Source organism: Martes martes, assembly GCF_963455335.1.
Source record: "Martes martes genome assembly, chromosome: 2".
NCBI classification, from domain to species: domain Eukaryota; kingdom Metazoa; phylum Chordata; class Mammalia; order Carnivora; family Mustelidae; genus Martes; species Martes martes.
The window spans coordinates 169,810,054-169,835,297 of record NC_137889.1 but is presented as its reverse complement, the minus strand read 5'-3'; the positions used below and the strand labels follow the sequence as shown (position 1 = coordinate 169,835,297).

Genomic DNA, 25,244 nt, shown 5'->3' with positions numbered 1-25,244 from the left:
TGTCAATGTGGTACTAAAAAAAAAAAAACCCCACAATTTTAAAAAGTATATGATATTGGCTGAGTTCGAGAGTTGCATGCTCTATGGATTGAACCAGCCAGGCACCCCCAGAATCAAGTTTAAAAAGCCGACATAGCTTCTGAAGTCATCCATAGTATATGTTGACTCTCCCTGTTCTGTTTGTCCTCACGCAGCTTCCTTCACCTGCAATGTCTTTTTGACATTCTGACAGCTAAGTGCCATTTGTCACCTCCTCTTGGCCATTCTTTTTGAATCCCAGTTCGAGTTAATTGCTCCTCTGCAGTGTAGTCTCAGCCTCTGCCTTTCACTTTTATTAACAACTTTTTTTTTTTTTTTTTTTTAAATCACAGTCTGTCTTACATCTAATTTAGTTGTGTCTCCTTTAGATTGTAGGATTCTGGAGGGCAGGGGTTGTTCGTGACTCACTTTCAGATCATCCCAGGGCATAAGCACAAGGCCCTGGACAAAGCAAACACACGGTATTTGTTGCATTCCTGACCCTGGGAAAGAAGATATTTAACTTTGTTAAACAACAAACTCCATGTGTATGAAATGCTTTTATGCAAGCAATGACAATCCATTTTCTCAGACCTGAAAGAGAAGACTTAACCTTCAGCCTAAAGGATTTAGATTAGAATCCAAGAAGGAATTCCCAGCGTGGGTAGTAGAATTAAGGAGAGTTTCCAAGGGGGATAAACTCTAAACAGAAATACGTCTCAGCCACATAAAGATGAAACCAGATAGATAATTTCTTCAATTTTTTTCTTAGCATCTGGATTTTAAGTTTCTCTGAGAATGGTTATTTCATGAAACTGGATATAAAGTTTTCATCCGATCATTTCCTAGTTATCCTCACTTAAGCTCTTCATTGCTAACTTGTTTAAAAAAATTTTTTTGTGAGTGTGTGTGTGTGTGTATGTGAGAGAGGATTCTCAATTCCCTGAGGCAAGAAATGGAAAAAGGTGCCCATGGGAGAAAGATTCCCCCTCGTCCTGCCCTCTCACCTGGAGGCAATTTGTGAGCAGGACGATTCCTTGGTTACAATTCTTCCTACCTTGGCCCCAAGCCCCAGAAGGATGCACACTGTCCTTGCACTTACCCATAGAACATGTTTCCTATCTGTTTTCCTGTTAAGACTGTGGAATCTAGAAGGCACAAGCTACTTTACTAACCTTTGCATTCCTGGCAAAATGCATGACCAAATAACTTTGCTAAATGAATACATCCGCACTCGTGGTTTACCTGAAACTCCTGGAAGTTTGCAGAGACCTCTGGTCATCTTCAGAGCCTCGCCAGGTCTCTAACCAGAAAGTTGGAAAACATTTTGTAGGCCATTATCAGAAAGTGCCTACGGGATACTCAATGCATATTTTGTGTGCTTTGGGAAAGGTAACAAACAGCACATTGATGGTGTACTGAAATCCTATTCAGTGATTCCCCCTGGGCCTCTGTTTCTAGGTTTTTATATCCATGAATTTGGAATACTAACAGTACCTACCTCATAAGGCTGTTGTGAAGATTACACGGCTTAGTACATACAAAGCTCCAAAAATAGAGTCTGGTGTATAGTATGCATGAACAATTATTATTATTATTATTTCTGAAAATCTCTACACTTGCAAAAGTTGGGGAGGAAAAATGCCACGCAAATCTTAGTTTACCTTTTATTCATACAAACAATACATACACAAGACTGTCCATTGTTTGAAGACGGCAATAATTTTCTAGTGTAACAACTCTGTAACAAAATTTAACTAAATGTAACATTTATGAAAATATAAATCTCTGATTGGGTAATTCTTCCCAACAATACAAAGTTTACATAAAAACATTCAATATGAGCTATCAGTTGCAAACAAGTTAGGAAAAATCATTCAAGTCACTTGTTAAACTCTATTGGCTGTTACATAGAATATTCACACACTACATTTAATCCATCTAGGCATTTAATTCTTAGAAATGTGCGGCACGGAGGTCCAACTGATAAGGACAGGAATAGGAATGTGTTGCCTCAGAAGAGCTAAAGAAAGAAAAAAAAGCACTGACTCATACAACTCCAGGTGATCTCTACATGGGCTGGGCCTTTGCAGGGCTACCCCCCTTTCTGGCTGGTAGCTGGACCAGGAGGAAGATCCCGAAAAAAAGTCTTCCACCACGGAGTGGGGTGTTTATGTCTGGATTCCGTCTCTGTGTGCTTACACGTCAACTTGCTTTCCGCAGTGAAATGCAATGAGCTTGCATTCCTTTTGGATCCGTTCACTTTGCTTCTCCATTTGCAAAAACAATCGAGATGTCGCTGTCTTTTTCCTCACATTCCTCCCCAACATACCTATTAGGGCTGGAGCAAAAGCTATCACTCCCTTTATCTCACCGCTGAAGATCTGCCCGATGCGCGGTGAGTTCACGGCGGAGATGGGCTGAGAGCACACCAGTTCCTTGGTCCTGATTCTGCCGCCACAAGTCACTTTCCCGTCACTTTCAAAGCAACCGAGCACTGCTGATACCCTTCTAAAGGTCATCCAAGGACAGGCCATGTGGAGGCTATGGAAGGAAGAAAATCACTTCCCCCTTCTGGGATGTGGTATTTTCTTTTAAGTAGGGGAAGTAGTGTTTAAAAAGTATTTAAGACTATCAAGGCCCCGGGGAGCCCTCCAGCAGAAAGGGTGACAGTGGAAGAAGCCTACATATAGAGTGGGGAAGTAAGAAAGTGATTACAAACAGGGACAGGAAGGGACCTTTGGACACCCTTAAGATTTGGGGAATATTTTAGCACAAAGACAGGCGTGTTCAGCTTGTCCCCGAATATTTGGTCGTCTGTCTGCATTTTACACAGGAAATAGGAGGAATGAGAGTAAGGCAAATGTCTTCAGTATTTCATAGGTGGCGTGTCACGAAAGCTTTCTTTCTGATAAGATTTACGGCAGGGATTGAGGAAACAATGTACGCTTCCATACGACTGACCGAATAGCCCGGGCTTTTGTTCGTGCAGTGATGGAAATGAACAGATGTCTTGACCAAATTTATAATGCCCTTTCTATAATTCCACTTGAACGCCCAGCACAAAGAGGCATTTCAGAAAGACACGAAAAGATCGTGGTTTCTCATTCAACATGTTTCTTTCGCAGCCCAGGAAGTAGTTTAAAAATCATATGTTCCGTTATACAGAAACCCTTGCATGCGACTGTCTCAAATGTATCTTAATGAAGACTGACAGCGTGCTCAGTAGCCCTGTGAGAGTGGTACTTAGTACTTGTGCCCAGTCCAGTGTGTGGCCTCGCATTTCACGTCCTTTCTCCCGGGAAACTAGGGATGCAAGGGGGCATTTTTGTTACGTGATTTTGCACCTTTGACCTCCCATCTGCAGACTGGGTTTACACAGTTGTCAGGATTGTAAAATGTAAGGAGAGATTAAGGCTGTGTTTACTTACGGCCACACAATCATTGGAGGTCAAACGACTCTTTTGTGTTTGCAATTCCAGACGATTTCTGTAGCACTCATTCCAGTCCGAGGGGTCTGTGTACGGTTCTAGCCTCCGTCATCCGAGCCCATGGAATGAGTTATGCTGCTGCTTCCCACCCAGCGAACATAAAAAATATCCAGTCAAACACCATTTTTAGAAATTCTCTGTCAAGGCGTCATTCCTGGATTAACGTTGACAAAAAGAGCCAACTCAAAACCGATTTCGTGTTTGTCTTTTTGGCGAGCATGTGAATGCTGGAACTCCAGCATCTTTCCAGTCTTTAAAGAAAGGAGTAGTTTATCATTTGGGAGACAGAAGATACTTATTTTTTTCTTCCTTGTGCGTGTGTATCTTGCATATCTGCTGAGCGCGAAGAACAACATTTTGTCAGTTGTCAGGGGTGTAGCTGTGGCCCCTGGGCTCCAGGGCTGAGCCCACCCGGTCATAGCAAGGGTTGTGTTTCTTGGATGGCGTCGCCTCGTTGGGCTCAGAGGAGTCACTCACCGTGATGGGACTGTCTCTCGCAAAGACCTCGGTAGACTCTCTCCATAAGCAGTCCACAGACACCTTAAAACAGTAACTACTACACTTTGGCCTGGACGCCTGTGTCGCGTTGTTGAAAATCTGCCTGCTGTTAGAAGTGGCGATTTTAATTTTCAGTGCGGCATCTACGCGGTCCACCACTGTGTATATCCCTATGCTCCCGTCGTCAAAACCCACTATGATGTTGAGGTGCCTCTGTGAGAGGGCAAGAAAAGTTGGTGTTTTGTAAAGGGAACAAGCACCGATATTTTTGCCATCGGCCAGTCTCATTACAATCAGACTGGATATCGCACCGTTTTCGTCCTCTTCCTCCCCGTTTCGGAAACAAATGTACACCAGGTAGCGACCATCTCGAGATAGCCTCTGCCTCCAGATGACCCCAGAGGCGTGGACCACCCGTAATTTACCGCTGTGTAAGTCCAACACGTTGATATTCTCATCTCCCCTGGATATAATGCCCAGCTTGCCGTTGGGAGAGATCTCGAAATCCTCCAGGTTTTTCAAGAAGTTGTTCGGAAGCTGCACGCGGCGACAGATGACTTCATCTGTCAGACTCCAAATATTCACTGTCTCGGCTGACGTGATAAACACGATGATGTCAGGGCAGTCGGGGATCAGCTTAAAATTCACGATGGTGGTGCCGTCTTCGCAGCAGAATTTCTTGGTGATGCTTCCCGTCCAGAGACTGACAGCCAGCACTTTGCTCTGGGTCATGCCCACCACGAACGTATTTGCTGAGGTTATAAAGGCATTCTGCAAAGTGGTCAGAATGTTACAGACCCTGTGGCCTGTGGCCAGTCTCCAGACCCTGGAGGCGTTTTCCTCACAGAGAGAGACCACAAACTGGTCATTGTGGGTGATCAGCAGCTGAGATATTCTCTGCCCGTTAATTCGGAAGAGGTTCTCGCCGCTGCTGGTGTGCCAGACGTACTGGCTGCTTTTGTCATCTGACGTCACCATGACATCCCCGGAGGACGTCAGCACGCAGTGCTCGACTATCCCTTCATGCTTGAACACTGCCTCAAGGAACCCGCTGCTGAAGTTCCACTTGTGGACACAATCCGAGCCATCGAGGGAATAAATGATTTCCCCTCTGGCGGGTAACACCAGGCTTTGGATGGGTTTCCCAGTCTTATCTATGTTGGACATGGCGGTGATTATGTCTATATCCCAGATGGAAAGAACACCACTGGTTGACAAAGAGAGCAGCATATTGTGGTGACTGGATTTCACCAGCTTGACTATGGTACCTGAGATTTCCTGTAAGCTCGCCATACATTGCCCGGTGTCCCGCCTCCAAAAAAACACAGCTGAGGTATTTTCCATGGTCGCGATGATGCAGTCCCCATTTTTGGACAGCACGGCAGATATAAAGCGTTCGTTGTGCTTAGCTCTGAACTTCTCGGCCACCTTCCACATGCCGGTATCTAAGAGCTCGATGCTGAGGGCTTTACAGATCAGAATCGCATTTTGGTCCTCCGAGAGTTCAACGCTGACCACCTCGCTGTCTTCTCTTCGGCAGTCGAAGTCGTCAGTCAGCTGGGGATTGGAAATGTCCTCAGTATTCCAAACCGAAAGGCTTCCCTCGCTGTCCACCATTACCATCTCTTGAGCCGTGTCCAAGATGAGAAGGAACTTCACAAACCCACCGGAAAATTCAGAAGTCACCGTGCATAACTTTTCTCCACTCCCTAAATGAAATATAGTGGTGGTGTTCAGGTACTGTCCACAGAAAGCATACATGCCATCCAGAGAGCACTGGACACAGGTCACTTCGTACCAGCAGTGGAACTGGTAAAGGGGCCACCCGTAGAGCAGATCGATGACGGTGACATCTTTGCTGGCTTCAAGCCACGCCAGGGCGTGGTTGACGGACAAGGTAAACCCATTGATGTAGGTGGAGCCGCTTCCGTGCTTGGTGCCTTTGATTTCCACTTCAGACAGAAGACACGAATTTACATTGTCATAAATCAGCAAGGTGTTATTTGTCGTGGCCACCACAAGATACTTTTCGTCACTGGTGAGTTTCATGCCCAGGATGACAGACTGGGCTGTGGTGATCTGCCGGAGGAGTTGACGGGTTTCCACATCCCAGGTGCTGATGGAGCCGTTCTCTAGAGCTGTGAGGACAGTACTGGGGTTACAGGTAGGCAGAATCTCGGTGACGTGCAGGTGACTAGAGGACAAGGGGAGACGCTCCGGGCTATATGTCACATCCATGGATGAATGTAATGGCACAATGGAGCAATATTTGGGCCCATCTTTGTCACATTCTAACAGGAGATGTCTAAGTTTGGGCAGGGAACTTACAACAGGCAGCAGCCTTTGCTGAAGCTCTGCGGAAAGCGAGCCCGGAAACGCAGTGACCTTGGTTTTGATGCCGCGGAGAGTGCTAGCCAGGAACTTCAGCTCCTTCTCTTGCGAGTAGTTGTAAGCCAGCTCGATGTCTGAAAGCACTTTGTCGAACTGGCCGATTTTGATCATGGTGTAAAGCCAGCTGAAGTTCATGATGATCCCGTAAAGCAGGTCATCGGTTTTTCCACACCTTGTCAGGTGGTGCAAGAGCTCAGACATTTTCCGATGATTGACGAAGAAGATGTCAGGCTCCAGCGGATTACACTGGAAAACCCAGGGCTGGTCTGGAGCCTGCCTATCAAAGGAAGCCTGTTCCATGAAGTGCTTCTCTTCCTCAAGCAAGCTTCTGCTCTCTAAGTCAAGGCAGCCATTCAAGTAGGGGTCCTCAAGGCAGAAAGCTTTCCTCCTGCCCCCTGACCAGACTCCCAGAAAGTAATCTGCCAGGATGGCGTGCATTTCACGCAGGTCGCCGTCGTCCTGCAGATACAGCTTCTGGGCTATGAGCTGCAGGTGTCTATTGGCCCAGACCAGGAGTGTGACGTTCTTCACATGTCTTTCTATTAAGTATCCACTGAGACCCTCCTTGAGCCTTGCAATGTACAGATAAGGTACTCTCAGGGGGTTGCTGGGCCTGGCATTCTCATTGAGCTCATTCATCACACTGTTGTCTAGGGCCAACACATCCTCCAGTTCCATTTCACTCAAACCCATTTTGGCCATGGTGATGTAACCAAGAGCCCTAGAGACCAGTTTCTGACCACATTTCTTCTCCAAGGACCAGAAGAGCTGCTCTATACTTTCGTGAACCGTGACACAGAGGGAGGATTCATCGACGTCTTTGTGTGATCTCCAGTGTCTCACCTCCCTGAAGGTCAGGTTCACAAACATGGGCAGTGTGCACTTGGAGAATGCGTTGTTCACATAAATCTGTTGGCCTGATGTGACCTTCCTTTTGACCCGCAGCAGCTGGTGTTTGAGGACCTGGCTGCACATCTTCCTGTCCCGGGGAATCAGCTCAATGTAGTTGGCTTCCTCATGGATAAGGCACCTCAGTTTCTGCAGGATCCCATGTCTGTTGGGCAGTGTGGACAGGACTATTCGTACGAAGCGGGGAAGGTGAGCTGGGAGCCACCAAAGCTTCCTGGCCTCGTCACTCTCTGAGAGCTGCTCTAGGGCATCAAATATTATTACTAGAGGTCTCTGCAATGAAGACTCATTCAAAAGATTTATAAACAAGTCACGGAGGTCATGGATCTTCTTAGGGTAGCTTTGAACCAGACACCGGTAGTTAACTGCTAATTGTTCACAAACGCTTTGAAGGAGAGTCTTAAGGTCAGTACTCATGTCTGTGGTTCCTAGAAATCTCATGACGACTACTGGGTCAGATTCTGGTCCTGTGTCTTCATGTAGCCAGCCATAGGCCTAAAACATAAAGGTAGTGTTTAGAACGGTACTATATGTTCACACGGTCGCATACAACAGCATTTCCTCTCTCCAGGGGTCAGACTTCTGGTAACCCTGACCATGTGGACAGTGGCCTAGAACAAGGAACTAGGCACACCTGAGAAGATCAAAGAGCTGTCAAAGCCCATGCACTAAGATCTATAGGCGAGGCCGTCACGATCACTCTGAAGGTATGAAATAGTGATAATAGTCTTACTCAATCCCAAGACAGCACTTAGCTTGTTACAAAGAATTTCATAAACAGTAAATCTGCATATCTAGTATGGTCAGGTTTTCATCACTGAATCCTGTTTCCTGGCGTGGTTGTTGGCTCACAGTAGATGCTTAGTATTTGTTTAATGAATAGAATAAGTAGTGATTTACATGTTATATGGAGTCAAATGTCTTCACTAATTGAGATCCCATAGGGCTGATCAAATTCTTAGCTAATTAGAATGTGATAAAAAAAATAGTACTAAAATACTGAATAGAATCCTTAATGACTCAGAGACATTTTCCTATATTGTGGTGCTATAGGGTTATCTTCTTGATTAGTTATTGTTGTAAAGATCCATATAATGCTGACTAAAACTTTAAGCCTTGCGTTTTACGACAGCTCACGATGTATCTACAGTCAGTTATCAGTCTTCACATTATCTCTCAGTGGGGCAGATGGAATTATAGCACCATTTAAGAGAAGAGGAAACCAGTCCACCTGGATAATTGACTTGCTCAGAGTTAAGTGGTTACCAAGAGACAAAGCTGGAGGGTTTTTTTCTCCCCAAACTGCAGAGCGAAGGAGATAACATATATAAGGGGGCTGTTAAATTTAGTATTTTTCTGGCAGGAAAGGCAAGGACAAGAAGGGATATGATCAAAGTATATTAAAAAAAAATCCCAAAGTCTATTTTTAGGGAGATAATGTCTTTCAGTAATCCTTGGAATTCACCAAGGATATTGCTTAGGAAAGGACACAGTTTATACATGAGGAAGTAAGTTTATGAAACTTGGTTCCTCAAGGTGTAGTTCAGGTTAAGGCATGAATAAGTTTAGGAAAAGGATGTCAGTTTCCGAATGAGCTATTAAGGGAAAGGAGCAATTTACTGTTTAGCCCCAAACCTTGAAGCCCATGTGGAGGAAGTTAATCCTGCCATCCTACTACAACTGTCCGACAGTGGCAAATCAGAAACAGAACACGACATTTCGTCCCTGTGTGGATTGCTTCCGATGATGATATGTATTGCCTCTCTCCTCCCAGTCCCGTGTTGTTGAACGTGTAGAGAGCGATCCTCTGATCATGAGCTCGTGTCCATGGAAATGCTGGGCATGCAGGAGATAACCTCGAGATAAACACGAGACATCTCTCTGCATTCTCACAAGGGACATGAAGTCACGAAGAGAGTACAGGTTGTTGTTGGCGGGACAGACAGACCCCAGGAGAGAGGAGAGTGGAGCAGAGGCAGGGGACCTAGGAACAGGTGAGGATTCTTGTGGGACCAGAGTTTTGGACTGTGAATAGACACACTCTGGTGGTTGGACAAAATATCTGGAAGAGCGAGAGCTCAGAAAACCATTTCTCAAGCTGACAAACTCGACTGTCACCACCTCCTGCCCCACAGGGACTGCTGATCCATACAGGGATATCAGCACGTTCCACAAGATTGTGTACTTCCCGTACTACTGCATCACAGGGAATATAGTCAAGTCCAACAACATTCGCACCTCCAACCACTTTGCCCTTCCCTCTTCCAGAGGGAAAAAGCCCTAGAGCGAAGGTCAAATGCTGTATGTGGATGTTTTCTCATTAGATTTCAGCTCCTGTACATGTGCTCCTCATACTGCTGTTGTCCTGTTGACTTGTAACATTGTAAAGTTTGGAGATTCACATACAAATTAGTGTTCACACACACACGTACACACACACACTTTATTTTGATGCAACATGGCCCCTAAGTGTAACCCTGCCACTTCGTCTGGTGTTCCGTTAAAAAAGAACTATGTCTTCTAACAACAGAAGAAACACCAGGGGTGATGGGTGGCTCAGTCCGTTAAGTGTTGGACTCTTGGTTTCGACTCAAGTCATGATCTCAGTGTCATGGGACTGAACCCTGTGTCCAGCTCCACAGTCTGTGCAGGGTCTGGTTTGGATTCTTTCTACATCCTCCTCTCTCTCTCAAATAAATAATCTTAAAAAAAAAAAAAAGAAGGAGGAGGAGGAGGAGGAGGAGGAGGAGGGGGTGGAGAAAGGGGAAGAAGGGGAAAAAGGAAAAAAAAGGGGAGGAAAACCCAGCAGCTGGGCTTGGCATATTAAGAAATGGTAAACTAACTTTCCTGGGGGCTTTTTAAGAGTAAGTTTATACGCCAGATTTTTGCCTGTGAGCTTACTTTGAAACCTAATCCCCACGTAAGGTACAGCACAACGATCCCTGTTCTTGTCTTCAAGATGACCTCCCTGAGATTGTGATAGCACATGACGGATGACGAGAGTGTCTGTGGAGTTAAAGAAAGCTCTGTTCTCGAGAGAGGAACCACAGGAAAAACAATGCCGAGATTCTGAGGTAACACCAAGATAATAGAAACCATCAGACAGGGACGTCCAGTGCAGAAGGAGGTTACGATGGAACTAGTTTAGTCCAGTTTAGACTGACATGCCAAGATAGGAGACCCTACATTCCAGAGTGAGGTTCCACACAGCATGCAAGATTTGTAAGGGAGTTGTGAAAACCAGTTTTGCTACCTTTCGTGGGACTAAAAAGGAGTTTCAAGAGGCCAAAAAAACATTGGAGATTAGGGTGCTGGGGGTCATATCTGTTAACATCCACTCCCAAAGGGGAGGGCTGAGCGATGCCCTCACTTCTCACTTCGGGAAAGAGGCTTCAATGGACTACTGACAGGGTGTCCCCTAGAGCTGGGGACCCAGGGAGACAGATGTCCTCAGACACCTGAGAAATACGGAGGTTAGCTAACAAGTCTGGCTAGCTCTTTGGATAGAAGAGGGGTGGAGAACTGCTCTTTCCCAGGGCGAAAAATACCCGAGTCCTTCCCATGCGTCACATGTGGGCCACTGGCAAGACTGAGCTGACGGAGGTTTTCGTTGGTTCTGTTTTCCCCAGGTCCCATCTGAGGGAGCTTGCTGGGCTGTGGATCTTGGCAGAAACTAGAAGTGTGTGGCTGGGTGTCTAGAAGCCATGGAAAGGACCAGCTAGGGAAAAAAAAAAAAAATGCATCCCCCTGTGTTTGGGGAACTGTGGGTAAAATAAGATGCTCAATGAGGGAAAGGATGTCCAGGAAACTAGAAAAAGGCCTCAGAAGAATAAGGAGGCAGCTTTGAACACCTGACGTGACCACAGAGTGTGGAGTCTAGTTTTTACAACAGTATTGGTTATGTAAGAACTTTCTGGCCAACTTATCTTTCCTACTTCCCTGAAGCCACAACCCTAGGGCCGGGGTGGGGGTGGGTGGGGGGAGGAGAGCTCTGTGGTGAAAGAAGGAGAAGATGACCACATCCTGATTTCCCAGGGCAGGTGCCTTGCTTATCGTGGGCCTCAACTGCAGGAGAGAAATACAAACTCGAGTTTTAATTATCCTCTTAGACTGGACAGATTGAATTGCTGAACTGTGAATGACTTAAGTGTCCAGAGCGATAGGAGGGCTTGTCTTTGCTGAGAGGGATGAGAAGAGTTGTGAGGTCTCCCCGAGTTCCCATGCAAATGGGAACTAGCCCCACAACATAAGTTTGACCAAGGAGAGATAAAAATAAAGCTGTTCTCTTAACTGTACCCCATGTACCTTATTCTTTCCAAATGACCATTATACCAGCATAAGAGAAACACCGAAGTCACCTTTCCAGAAAGACTAATTATCATTCAGGTAGTAAACACAGAGATGGAATTGAATTTTGACCCATTTGTCTTTTCCCCAAAGGAAAGGATTTTACAACTGAGCTTGTGAAAGAAAAGGCTCTCACCTTCTTCGCTACTTCAGCTAGCAGGAGCGTCTTCCCAGTGCACGGTCCGCCGTATATAACCAGAGGGTTGATGTGCCCAGTTTTGCTTGGCAGAACGTACTTATGCACGATGTTGAGAGGTTCACATTTGTACTCATAGAAGGAGGCGTACGTCTTACACAATGAGGAATGCTGAAGGATTTCATCGTAGAGCGTGTCAGTTTCGGTGTCAAAATTCTGTTGGACAGTTGCCTGAATGATATCGATCATGTCCTCATAAAACTGTTTACCGAGTCCTTCTATGTAATGATTTTCTATTTCTTGGGAATAGCCCAGTTTCATGTCGCAATGAGTAACAGACGTGTACACTCTGAGATTAGATGACGCGACAATAGTCGGAATAAATTCGTCCCTGAGTTTTATCAGTTTCTCTTGGGCTTCTGCGTCCCGCATCATCCTTGGTTCTGTTCCAGTGATATCCATGTACTTTCCCATCTCCGGGATTTTCACAAAACGCTCAATGTTAGCGATTTTCCGAATGTAGCAAACACACTTCTTCAGGAAGGCTGGAGTTTGCTTTCCTAGAGCAAAGTCAAACTCGTCCTCTATCGCTGAAAGAGAAAATGTGGCAGGGGGTTGATTGTCTAGAACAAGAAGCAGAGGGCCCACACCCCCTGCACTTATCTCTCAAGTCACCAGGGGGAGATGATTTTGCTCGCAGCGGGTAGCAGAATCTTTTGTAGATTAATTCCTTAATTCCTTAATTTCCTATCTCTCTTTACCTAGACAGCCAGGAACCCCGTACAATGGGTTTTAATTAAAATTCGTTTCCTACCCAGTCAGAGGGAGAGCTTGAAAGCATCAGAAAGAAAGCATCCTGAATTTATAGTTGATTCTTTCAAGTTCCTGTTTCATTTCTCTGTCAGATTTAAGGGGTTCTAATAGCCAAGAGCAGGGACCAGCTAGGGCCAGGAAAGAAGGAGGAAGAGGCCAAATGACATAGCTTGCTGACTTTTCCCTTGTCACTCTCTCCTTTACCATGTGGCTTTACCATTTTGTTTGAGGGTGCACTGTACCCCAGACAGACGTGTCTAGGGTTATATACAAGCATGCTCAACATCTGATCATGTTCTGATTAGTGATCAATCTGAATTATCCATATCACTGTTAAATTCCATTATATCCAGCAGAGCAGGTACAGAATAATGACTTAGTATGAAAATGCATTTCTTCAAAGATAAACCGGGTCATACAACACATTGGCTTCTACACAAGCAAATATACATCATTAATCACTGAGGCCCCATGAGAACATTTAAAATGGGAGCATCAGTAACACAAATATCACTTGTGCATGATTTTATAGAGGGAAAAATAAAAAGGAATAAATAATTAAACCAATGGCAATGAACTTTAAGGCATGCAGTCTTTTAAAACTGGCTGCCTTCCCTCATTCTCTCTGGCTTTCCTTCAACCGGTTGGTCTTAACTGAGCATCTACTCTGTGCCAGGCACGCTGCTGGTTAGTCAGGATACAGTGGGGAGAGAAAACAGACAACCCTGAGGGGGAAAGCCTTTATGGCACTTCTAGTCCAGTGGAGGATGGTGGACACGAAGACCAGAGTCCCACAGATGAATGGATTATGAGTGCTTTTAGTCCCATGAAGGAGAATAACATGGTACAATGAAAGCAAACTATCAGGAGGGCTACCCCTCTTGGAGAAGTCAGGAAAGGCTTTCCTAAGGAGGTGAATCCTAGGCAGTGATCTGATGGAAGAAGGGAGGCTGGGGTGGGCCCTGAATATGCCAGGCCGGGCTGGCCAGAAACTGAAAACATCTCAGTGTGCTGACCTCAGCTCCAACATCAAACAAAACCGGGACCGTACGTATATTCTCTACAGTGACTATTAAGGAAGGGGGAAACTGTATTTTTAAGTGGTGCCTTTTAGAACTCAAGTGATAATGATTTTTTTCTGGAATGATTGCCATCAATCCAAAGCAATAACTCTAGTAAAAAAGATCTGTTTATAGCCATCAGCATGGAGGGAGCTGTGCGGTAGTCATCAGTCCATGTTACGAAGGGTTTTGATCAGACAAGCTGGTTAAGGAGGCCAGTCAAAGGAGTTTATACAACATGTATCTACTCTTCTTTTAATGTAGACCAGGCAAGATGTAAGAAATCCCCAGAAAGCAGTCTTTGGCTCATCTCTTTTCCAAGCGTCTATGTACCATGCTAGGAGGCACTCTGGATGAACCGGGCGCTACCTTCCTTGGACCAGGAGAAAGGAAGTGTCCATTTATAGTATGTATCCCTAATGGCTGATAACCAGACACTGCCCTGTCCCCTCTGACTCCCAGGAAACAAATTAACTCTAACATAACTGTTAGAGTTACCACCTCTGTTACCACTGTTACCACCTCCATGGAAACAATGTGCCAATCAGGAGTGTTGATTACAAATGCTTTGTAAGAAGACATAGAGACAAACCAAGTTGGTAGAACCCACCTAAGCTTCGCTCAGGGCGGGAAAAAAAGAAGCTGTACATAATGCCTATTGATGGTATAGACTTCATAAATAGACCTGAATAAATGAGTCATGTGAGACAAAGTCAACTCTATAGAGTTCTTTCTAGAAGCCAAGGGCATCCCCATGATTTTGGGGGGGAATTTTATTGATAATTTCTGATATTTATTGGCCTATAAATATTATAAACTTCCCGTTCCTTATCAGAATACAATATTTGTTTTATGTCCTTGCATTTTTCTAAGTATCCTAAAGTTTAACTTGTCATGGCACCCAATGGAGATAACATTAGGAGAGTTCCAGCCCTGACGGTGATCATTCATGAGAAGTAAATTCCCAAAACTACTATCCCTGAGACCATTCAGTTTTACTGTTCACAGTTGGGCACTATTTTGGGGTCTATTATATTTCTCTTCCTCTCCTGTTCTTTATAAAGGAGAAAGTAGATGTGTGAAAAATTAGGGACACCTGGGTCGCTCAGTTGGTTAAACAGCTGACCGTTGATGTCGGCGCAGGTCATGATCTCAGAGTCATGGGATAGAGCCCTGTGTCGAGCTCCACGCTCAGTGCAGAGTCTGCTTAAGATTCTCTCTCCCTTTAATTCTGTCCCTTCCCCTACTCGTGTGTGTATGTGTGTGTGTGTTCTCTCAATAAATAAATAAATATTTTAAAAAAAGTGTGAAAAACGACTTTCAGATATAAAGAGTTCACCTTTCCAGACTTTTCCTGGTATTCTTATTCCAACATTTCTGAAAATATTAAAGTAACACGGATGAAGTAATCCATTTCATAGAACTGGCACTTCTCCAGCCATTTTAATTGTGTAGACGTATCTCAAAATGAGTTTGAAATGTAAAATCAATAACATTGTTACGAGCATGCATATCTTTAAGAGATGTCCCCCAAACAGAAAACAGCCTACTTGTAGTTCATACTACATAGTATAAACGTATTCGTCTGTATATGGCTGGCTACATGGACAGAGTTTTTTAGTGTAGAGAAAATTAGAAGAAAGTGTTTTCCAGTGAAATATGTGAACACTGGAACTGTGTGATTCTAAAGAGGATGCAGTCCCCAAACGGGGTCTCTTACATCAAGAATAAGAAAGCTTTGGGCCACCTGGGTGGCTTAGTCGGTTAAGTGTCTGCCTTTGGCTCAGGTCATGATCCCAGGGTCCTCTCCCTCCGCCTGCCACTTTGCCTGCTTGTGCGCACACTCTCTCTCTCTGTCAAATAATAATAAAGACAATCTTAAAAAAAAAAAAAAAAGAATAGGAAAGCCTTTGTTCTGGGCATTTTCTTCAAATACAGCACATTTTAAGGACCATGGTAATTTTGTTCTTGATAAAAATGAAGAACTAGAGTCCCAAAATTGGATACCCCCCCCAAAGCAATAAGGATATTTGTCAGTCTGTATATTCTAAAGATAGTACTTATTTTTGCCAATTTAATATTTTCAGGGACACCTAAAATAAGACCTAACTTTTTCTAGTTTGTCAAGAATGAATTTGTCAAAATTACTTACAGTTGCCTGAGCTTTAAGTACACGTATACAGGGAGAATGATATCGAGTGCCTTTTAGGTTTCTCGCTTTGTCATGCCGCTCACAAAACCAATCTGAAAACCCAACTGCTATTACTTTTTCCTCAATAATTCTTCATGATCACGTTTTAAGATCGTGTTTATTTATTTATTTTAGAGGGTGGGGGGCAGAGGAAGGAGAGAGAATCTTTTTTTTTTAAGATTTTATTTATTTATCTGACAGACAGAGATCACAAGTAGGCAGAGTGGCAGGCAGAGAGAGGAGGAAGCAGGCTCCCTGCTGAGCAGAGAGCTGGATGTGGGGCTCCATCCCAGGACTCTAAGATCATGACCTGCGCCGAAGGCAGAGGCTTTAACCCACTGAGCCACCCAGGCGCCCAGGAGAGAGAATCTTAAGCAGACTCCTTGCTGAGTGCAGAGTCCAATGTGATGCTGGGCTTGATCTCACGACACCACCATCCCCCTCCTGCGCCGCCCCCTGACAAGATCATGAAATCAAGAATTGGCACTTAACCTACTGAGCCACCTAGGTGCCCCTTCACTATCAATTAAAAAAAAATGTTATATATCTGATTACTTTTACTCAATAGTCTTTGTCCCCTAGAAAGTACCACTGATACATTCCTTCAGCTCTGCGGTTTCCTGTGCATCCTTTAAAAATAAAGCCTCCTTTCTATGGCTAAGAAAGGCTGACAGATGAGTCTCTGCTCAGTAGATTTTTATTTTAAGGTTAAATTAGATCCTGCCACTCCCTTCCTTCCTTATTTCTCAACCTCCAGTGGCTTCCCAGCTTACCCAGAATAAAACACAAGATTCTTATTAAGTCTTCCTCTCTCCTTCCCCAGGCCGGCCTACCTTCTCCTTCTCCTTCTTCCTGCTCCTAGAACTTACTAAGCACATTTCTGTCTCAGGGATCTTGAATCTGGTAATCCCTCTGCCTGGAATTCTCTGCCTGAGATAGAGCACAGCTGGCTCTGACAATTTCTGTTATTCTGCTCAAAGTCCTCTCCTGACAGCGTACTCCTTCTACACCTGGAACCCCAAATCCTTCATCAGCCCCTATGACTCTGTCTTGTTTGTTCATATTGCATAACTTTTCTGAAATGATCCCCTTCATTTATTTGATTATGTACCTATCATTTATCTTCCCCCCACTAAAAAATAAGTTCTGAGAGAGAGACCTTGCCTTCGTGTTGACTGGTGTATCCCCAGTGCCTGGCACATAGCGGGCTCTCCAAAAATGTTTGCTGAGTGAGTGACTGAATGAATGAATGAACAGAATAAATGAATGAACTCAGAACACTGGCAGAGTCTGGTCTAATATACCCAGCCTCCTCTGACTTCTTTTAAAATCATGTGTTCTGGAGAAGTCCTCAAATTAAGTGAAGGCTTATCTATTGGTTAAAAGAAAAGAACACTTGCCTCTTGAGGAGAAGGACGCATTTAGAAAAATTAAATTTCATCGGGCAGTAAATGAAATTAAATTTGTAGACCCATTAAAGGGAAACAGTGAATGCATCTATTACTTATCTGTTCCTTAGTTTACGGAGGATGTGTCAAAATTACCTGAGAACAGGTACCTCTTAGCTTGGTTATATTTCATTTTCCCCTTTTCGTGTAACAGTTTTACAGCAGCCTTAAATATCTTCTTGATCTCATCTGATATCTCTTGCCAGGTCTTCTCATTGTCAGCTTTGGCAGGAGGCTGCATCTATGAAGATGTAAAAAGTGAGACGCTAGTCTTAAAATCATCAAAGGAAAAAAAAAAAAAAATTTAAGCACAAGAAAAGCACTATTATTTGAAGGTCTACTATGTGCCAATACTGTGGTAGGTGCTTAACAGGCCAATGTCCCTGATAACCCTGAAAGTTAGAAATTATCTCCATGTAATATGTGAATCTTCCCAAATTACACAGAATTTGTTTGTTGGGCCTTTTGTTATACTATGTATTTCCCTTAAAAAAATTTTTTTTTAGTTCCAGCTGGTTATATTAGTTTCAGGTGTATAATAGTGATTAAACACCCATACAACACCTGGTGCTCATCACAAGTACACTCCTTAATCCCCATCCCCTATTTCACCCTTCCTCCTACCCCCCCTGGTGACCATCAGTTTGTTCTCTGTACTTAGGAGTCCATTTCTTGGTTTCTCTCTTTCTCTCTCTCTCTCTCCTTGCCCCTGTTCCGTCCCCCTCTTTCTTTTTCCCTTTGCTCATTTGGTTTGTTTCCTAAATTCCACATATGATTGAAATCGTGTGGTATTTATTTTTCTCTTATTTCACTTAGTGTAATAATCTCTAGCTCCATCCATGTCATTGCAAATGGGAAGATTTCATTTTTTATGGCTGAATAATATTCCATTGTATATGTATACCATAGCTTCTTTATCCATTCATCAATCCATGGACATTCAGGTTGCTCCCATATCTTGGCTATTGTAAATAATGCTGCTATAAACATAGGGATGCAAGTTTCTCTTTAAGTATCTCTTTGAATTAACGTTCTGTATTTTTTTGGTAAATATCCAGTAGTGTGATTGCTGGATAATACAGTAGTTCTATTTTCAACTTTTTAAGGAACCTCTATACTGTTTTCCAGAGTGTGCTGCCCCACTTTGCATTCCTACCAATAGTGCAGAAGGGTTTCCCTTTCTCCACATCCTTGCCAACACCTGTTGTTTCCTGTTTTGTTGGTTTTAGCCATTTTGACATGTGTGACATGATGTTTCATTGTGGCTTTGATTTGCATTTCCCTGATGATTAGTGATGCTGAGGATCTTTTCATGTGTCTGTTGACCATTTGTATATCTTCTTTGGAGAAATGTCTGTTTATGTCCTCTGCCCATTTTTTAATTGGATTATTTGTTCTTTGAGTCTTGAATTTTATAAGTTCTTCATACATGTTGGGTATCAGTCCTTTACTGGTAAGTCATTTGCAAATATCTCCTCCCATTCCATAGGTCACCTTTTAATTTTATTGATTGTTTTCTTTCTTGTGCAGAAACTTTTTATTTTGGTATGGTCCCAGTAGTTTATTTTTCCTTTTGTTTCCCTTGCCTCAGGAACATACCTAGAAAAGAGTTGCTACAACTGATGTCAAAGAGGGTATTGCCTATGTTTTCTTCAAGGAGTTTATGGTTTCAAGTCTCACATTTAGGTCTTTAATCAATTTTTTTTTAAGATTTTATTTATTTATTTGACAGATCACAAGTAGGCAGAGAGAGAAGGGAGGAAGCAGGCTCCCTGCTGAGCAGAGAGCCCGATGCGGGGCTCGATCCCAGGACGCTGGGATCACGACCTGAGCCGAAGGCAGCGGCTTTAACACACTGAGCCACCCAGGTGCCCCTAGGTCTTTAATCAATTTTGAATCTATTTTTGTGTATGGTGTAAGAAAGTGGTCCCATTTCTTTATTTTACATGTTGCTGTCCAGTTTTCCCAACATCATTTGTTGAAGAGACTGTCCTTTTCCCACTGGATATTCTTTCCTGCTTTGTTGAAGATCAATTGACCATATAGTTCTGGGTTTATACCTGTATTTTCTATTCTGTTCCATTAATTTATGGGTCTGGTTTTGTGCCAGTACCATACTATTTTGATCACTATAGCTTTGTAATATAACTTGAAGTCCAAAATTGTGATGCCTTCAGCTTTACTTTTCCTTTTCAATGTTGCTTTAGCTATTCAGGGTATTTTGTGGTTCTATGCAGATTTTAGAATTGTTTGTTCTAGTTCTGTGAAAAACGCATTGGTAATTTGATAGGGATTGCATTAAATGTGTAGGTTGTTTTGGGTGGCATAGACATTTTAACAGTATTTGTTAACCCATGAGCACGGAATGTCTTTCCATTTCTTTGTGTCATCTTCAATTTCTTTCATCAGTGTTTTATAGTTTTCATAGTATAGTTCTTCTACCTCTTTGGTTAGGTTTATTCCTAGGTATCTTATTATTTTTGGTGCAATTGTAAATGGGATTTTTTTCTTAGTTTCTCTTTCTGTTGCTTCATTATTGGTATATAGAAATGTAACATATTTCTGTACACTGATTTTGTATCCTGTGACTTTACCGAATTTGTGTACCAGTTCTAGCAGTTTTCTGGTTGAGTCTTTTGGGCTTTCTCTATATAGTATTGTGTCATCTGCAAATAGTGAAAGTTTGATTTCTTCCTTACTAATTTGACTTTTATTTCTTTTTCTTGTCTGATTGCTGTGGCTAGGACTCCCCATACTGTGTTGAATAAAAGTAGTGAGAGTGCACATCCTTACCTTTTTTCTCACCTTAGGGGGAAACCTCACTTTCCCCCCGTATAGGGTGATATTAGCTATGGGTTTTTCAAATACTGCTTTTAAATGTACTTTGTTGAGGGTTTTTATCATGAATGGATGTTGTGCTTTGTCAAATGCTTTTTCTGTATCTACTGAAATGACCATATGGGTCCTGTCCTTTTTCTTATTAATGTGGTGTATCATGTTGATTGATCTGTGAATACTGAACCACACTTGCAACCCAGGAATAAATCCCACTTGATTGTGGTGACTGATCTTTTTAATGTATTGTTGAATTCAGTTTGCTATTATTTTATTGAGGATTTTTGTATCTATGTTCATTAGTGATATTAGTCTGTAGTTCTCTCCTTTAGTGGTGTCTTTATCCAGTCTTGGTATCAGGATAACAGTGGCCTCATTGAATAAGTTTGGAAGTTTTCTTTCTATTTCTAGTTTTTGGAGTAGTTTGAGAATAGGTATTAACTCTTCTATAAATGTTTGGTAGTGGTCCCCTGTGAAACCATCTGGCTCTGGACTTTTGTTTGTTGGGAGTTTTTTTTTGTTTATTGATACCCTTCCTTCCTTCCTGCCTTGCTTCCTTCCTTTTCTTTAACTTTTCTTTCTTTCTTTTTTTTTTTTTTTTTTTTTGGATTCTATTTCATTGCTGGTTATCAGTCTGCAAATTTTCTATTTCTTCCATTTCAGTTTTGGTAGTTTAAATGGTTCTAGAATTTATTCATTTCTTCTAGGTTATCCAATTTGTTGGCACATATTTTTTCATAATATTCTTTTATAATTGTTTAGTATTTCTGTGGTATCAGTTGTTATTTCTTCTCTCTCATTTGTGATTTTATTTATTTAGTCCTTTCTCTATTTTTTCTTGATAAGTCTGGATAGAGGTTTATCAATTTTACTGAGTTTTTTCAAAGGACAAGTTCCTAGTTTCATTACTCTGTTCTAGTGTGTGTATGTGTGTGTGTGGTTTTTGTTTGTTCATTTGTTTTTAGTTTCTATATAATTTATCTGCCCTAGTCTACTATTTCTTTTCTTCTGCTGGTTTTAGGTTTTGTTTGTTTTTCTTTCTCAAGCTCCTTTAGATGTAAAGTTAGGTTGTTTATTTGAGATTTTTCTTGCTTCTTGAGGTAGATTATGTTGTTAAAACCTCCCTTTTATGTATTTGTTATTTCTTCTTTTATTTGCTGATTGATCCATTCATTGTTTATTAGCATGCTACTTAACCTCCTTGTATATGTGGTCTTTCCAGATTTTTGCTTGTAATTGACTTCAAGTTTCATAGCATTGTGGTTAGAAAAGTTGCATGGTATGACTTCAATATTCTTGTATTTTTTGATTTTTTTTTGTGGGATAGTATATGATTTATTCTGGAGAATGTTCTATTTTCACACATGAAGAGCACGTGTGTTCTGCTGTGTTAAGATGGAATGTCTGAATAAATCTGTTAAATCCATCTGTTCCAGTGTATCATTCAAAGCCATTGTTTAGTTGTTAATTTTCTGTTTAGATGATCTGTGCATTGATGTAAGTGGGGTGTTAAAGTCCCCCACTATTATTGTGTTATTTTCTATTAGTTCCTTTTGTTTGTTATGAACGATTTTATGTGTTTGAGTGCTTCTCTGTTGGGTGCATAAGTATTTACAATTCTTGTATCTTCTTGTTGGATTGTCCTCTTTATTATTACATAGGGACTTTCTTTTTCTCCTGTTAACAGTCTTTGTTTAAAGTCCAATATAAGTATTGCTAGTCTGGCTTTCTTTCTTTTTTTTTTTTTTTTCAAAGATTTTATTTATTTATTTGACAGACAGATCACAAGTAGGCAGAGAGGCAGGCAGAGAGAGAAGGGAGGAAGCAGGCTCCCTGCTGAGCAGAGAGCCCGATGCGGGGCTCGATCCCAGGACGCTGGGATCATGACCTGAGCCAAAGGCAGCGGCTTTAACCCACTGAGCCACCCAGGAGCCCCCTGGCTTTCTTTTTACATACATTTGCATAATAGATCTTTCTCTATCCACTCACTTTCAATCTGCAGGTGTCTTTAGATCTAAAATGAGTCTCTTTTAGGCAGCATACATATGGGTCTTGTTTTTCATCTATTCTGTCATCTTTCTTTTGATTGGAGCATTTAGTCTATTTACATTCAAAGTAATTACTGGTAGATATGTATTTATTACCATTTTAGTATGTATTTTGTGGTTGCTTCTAAAGAGTTTCTCTGATCCTTCCTTATCTTTTTTTCATGTTTTGCTGATTTTCTTCAGTGATATATTTGATTTCTTTCTTTTTATTCCTTGCATATTTATTAGTGGTTTTGATTTGTGGTTACCATTAGGTTTGTATATAACCTCATTTGCATATAGCAGTCTATATAAGTCTATATAAGTCTATATATATATATATATATATATATATATATATATATATAGCAGTCTATATAAGTCATATAAGTTTGAACCCATTCTTTTTTCCTGTCCTCCCCACATTTTAGGTATATGTTATTATATTTAATATCCTTTTTTGTTGAATTCCTTGGCTGATTTTTTAATAGAAATATTCACATTTACTGCTTTTGTTTTTCTTATCTTTATGCTGTCAATTTTGGTCTCTTCCCTCCACTCAAAGAGCCCCTTTTAATATTTTGTGGAGGGCTGGTTTAATGGTCATGAACTCCTTTAGTTTGTGTTTGTCTGGGAAACTCTTTATCCCTCCTATTCTGAATGATAGCCATGCTGGAAAGAGTATTCTTGGCTGAAGATCTTTCCCATTTAGCACTTTGACTATATCATGCCACTTTCCTCTGGCTTGCAATGTTTCTGTTGAAAAACCTCGTGCTAGCTCTGTGGGTTTTCCCTTGTAAGTTACTGATTTCTTTTGTCTTGCTGGTTTTAAAATTCTTTCTTTATCACTAGATTTTGCCAATTTAATTACAATATGTCTTAGTGTGGGTATGCTTTTGTTGACTTTGATGGGTGTTCTCTGTGCCTCCTGGATCAGGGTATCTGTTTCCTTCTACAGATTAGGGAAGAGTTCATCTACTAGTTCTTCAAATAAATTTTCTGTCCCCCTTTCTCTCTCTTCTTCTTCTTGGAGTCCTATTATATGAATGATAATTAGGTTTGATGGAACAACTGAGTTCCCTAATCTATTCTTATTTTGCATAATTCTTTTTTTTTTCTTTTGTTGGGCTTGATTCCTTTCCATTAGTCTGTATTCTAGATCAGTAATTCATTCCTCTGCCTCTTCCATCCTGCTGTTCATTCCACCAAGTGTGTTTCTCATTTCGTTTATTGAGCCCTTTATGTTATCTGCTATGTTATTCCTTATCTCTGTGTTACAAGTTTCACTCATATCTTCCACTCTTTTCTCAAGTCCAGTGAGTATCCTTATGATCATTGCATTAAATCCTCTATCAGGCATGTTACTTAGATCTGTTTCACTTAGAAATAAGGTTGTGGCCTTGTCCTGTTCTTTCACTTGGGGTAAATTTCTCTGTCTCTTCATTTTGTCTGCCTCTTTGTGTCTGGTTCTCTGTGTTAAGAAAGTCAGCTATGTCTTTTGCTCTTGAAAGTAGTGACTCTGTGAAGAAGACGTCCTGGAGTCCCCTGCAGCACAGTGGCCCCTGTTCACCAGAACTTGACTCTTCAGTAGAGTATCTTGTTTGTGTTGCTTATGCCCTGCTGTTGTGTTGGAATCACTTTTCCTTTCAATGCAGTCATCTTCACTGTCTCATTGCCCGATGTGGGCTGTGCTTGCTCTCAGTGGTGTTAGTGGGACCCAGGCAGACCAGTTCTTAGTGGGCAAGACCACTGGGGAAATTGAGATGAGGGTGGTGGTGTTAGCAAAATTTGTGGGCCCCTAGTCATATGCCAGATCTCCAAAGTACTAAGGCAGCTGGGGGCTACATCCTGGGGTGGCTAGGAACAGGAGACTGGGGGCAGTTGTGTGATGATGGTTAGATATGCCTGGGCCTGGTGTGAGATGATAGCTGGGGGTGCATGGCTGGGCATGGTGTGCTGGCAGCTATGGACCAGGTGACAATGTGGCACATGCGTGGCTTTAACAAAATTTGCCTTAAGCTCAGGGCCGAGGCTAGCAGGTTTAGAGTGGGCGAGTCCTCAGGAGAACTTGTGGTCAGGGTGCACTGCTAGCAGATTAAGTAGCAAGTCCCTCTTGGGTTTTGATACAAATGTCATAACAAAATGATGTCTTTAGTATCCTCTAAAGAGAACAGGAAGTTAAAGGAGAGGTGCTCTTATGTTTCTATTTAATTGTCTTTAGTTGTCTCTTGATTTGTTTCTGACTCTCTAGGAAATCAAATGGGAGCACTGCCAACCAAACAAGTAACATTTATAGAGTCTTGGTGATGATCTTATTCATGAATTCAGTTATTTAACAATAATTTATGGAGAAATATCGAGTGGGACTTAGAGAATAACTTAAATTTCCCTGGAGGACCTTAGAATGACAAAGGAACACCTCAAGCCAAATAGTAACATACAAGCAAGGGTTCCCAAACCACTGTCTAAACCTGGTTTCTTAAGATATTAGGTTTTTTGATATCTACATTTACCAGCAATACATGCATGGACTCCTGGCATATTTAACTGAGGAATGGTTTGGATTTATCCTAAGATTCCTAGCCATAGACACAGATTTTTGCAGATAAGTACTTTGAATAATGCATGGGGGGGGGGGAGAAGAAAAATTAAGGATCCTGACATGATTTCATACTGCATACAGAAAATGCTGTATGCTAAATATCAGAATGAGAAATACTCAAGGTTCTTAAATGAACTGTTGCCAAGTCAGAGCTGTCCTCTCAGAGATGCCATGGCATTGAGTGTATCAAGGATGTTCTCTTTGGAAGAGGGATGGAAAAATATGCCTTCTTTTCAATCTCTCTAGAAATCCTATGCAAGGAAAAGGCCCACCCCTTTTCTCTTCCTCCTTTATTTTGTTTCAGGGGATACATGGTAAATACATTTAGGAACCAAGTTGGAGAGGAGACATTGATACTATTTCCATCACACAAATGCATGAATCAACCTCACTCCAGGATTCTACATAAGATACAAGAATATAAACTATGTATGAAATATTAAAGGAAAAATAATTGAATTAAAAAATGAGAGACTT

At 42.0% G+C, this 25,244-nt stretch overlaps 1 protein-coding gene across 1 annotated transcript in view; it reads right to left on the bottom strand.

Moving 5' to 3' along the window:
* Positions 1 to 3,869: 3,869 nt before the first annotated feature.
* NWD2 (NACHT and WD repeat domain containing 2) overlaps positions 3,870 to 25,244 on the bottom strand; it is a gene marked incomplete at both ends in the record, with an annotated part of 176,732 nt that continues 155,357 nt past the window's right edge. Inside the window, 3 exons of the mRNA XM_080797679.1 lie at positions 3,870 to 7,802; positions 11,791 to 12,380; positions 17,400 to 17,544. Of these exons, the coding sequence (XP_080653805.1) occupies positions 3,870 to 7,802; positions 11,791 to 12,380; positions 17,400 to 17,544 (4,668 nt within the window). The remainder of the gene's footprint in view (positions 7,803 to 11,790; positions 12,381 to 17,399; positions 17,545 to 25,244) is intronic.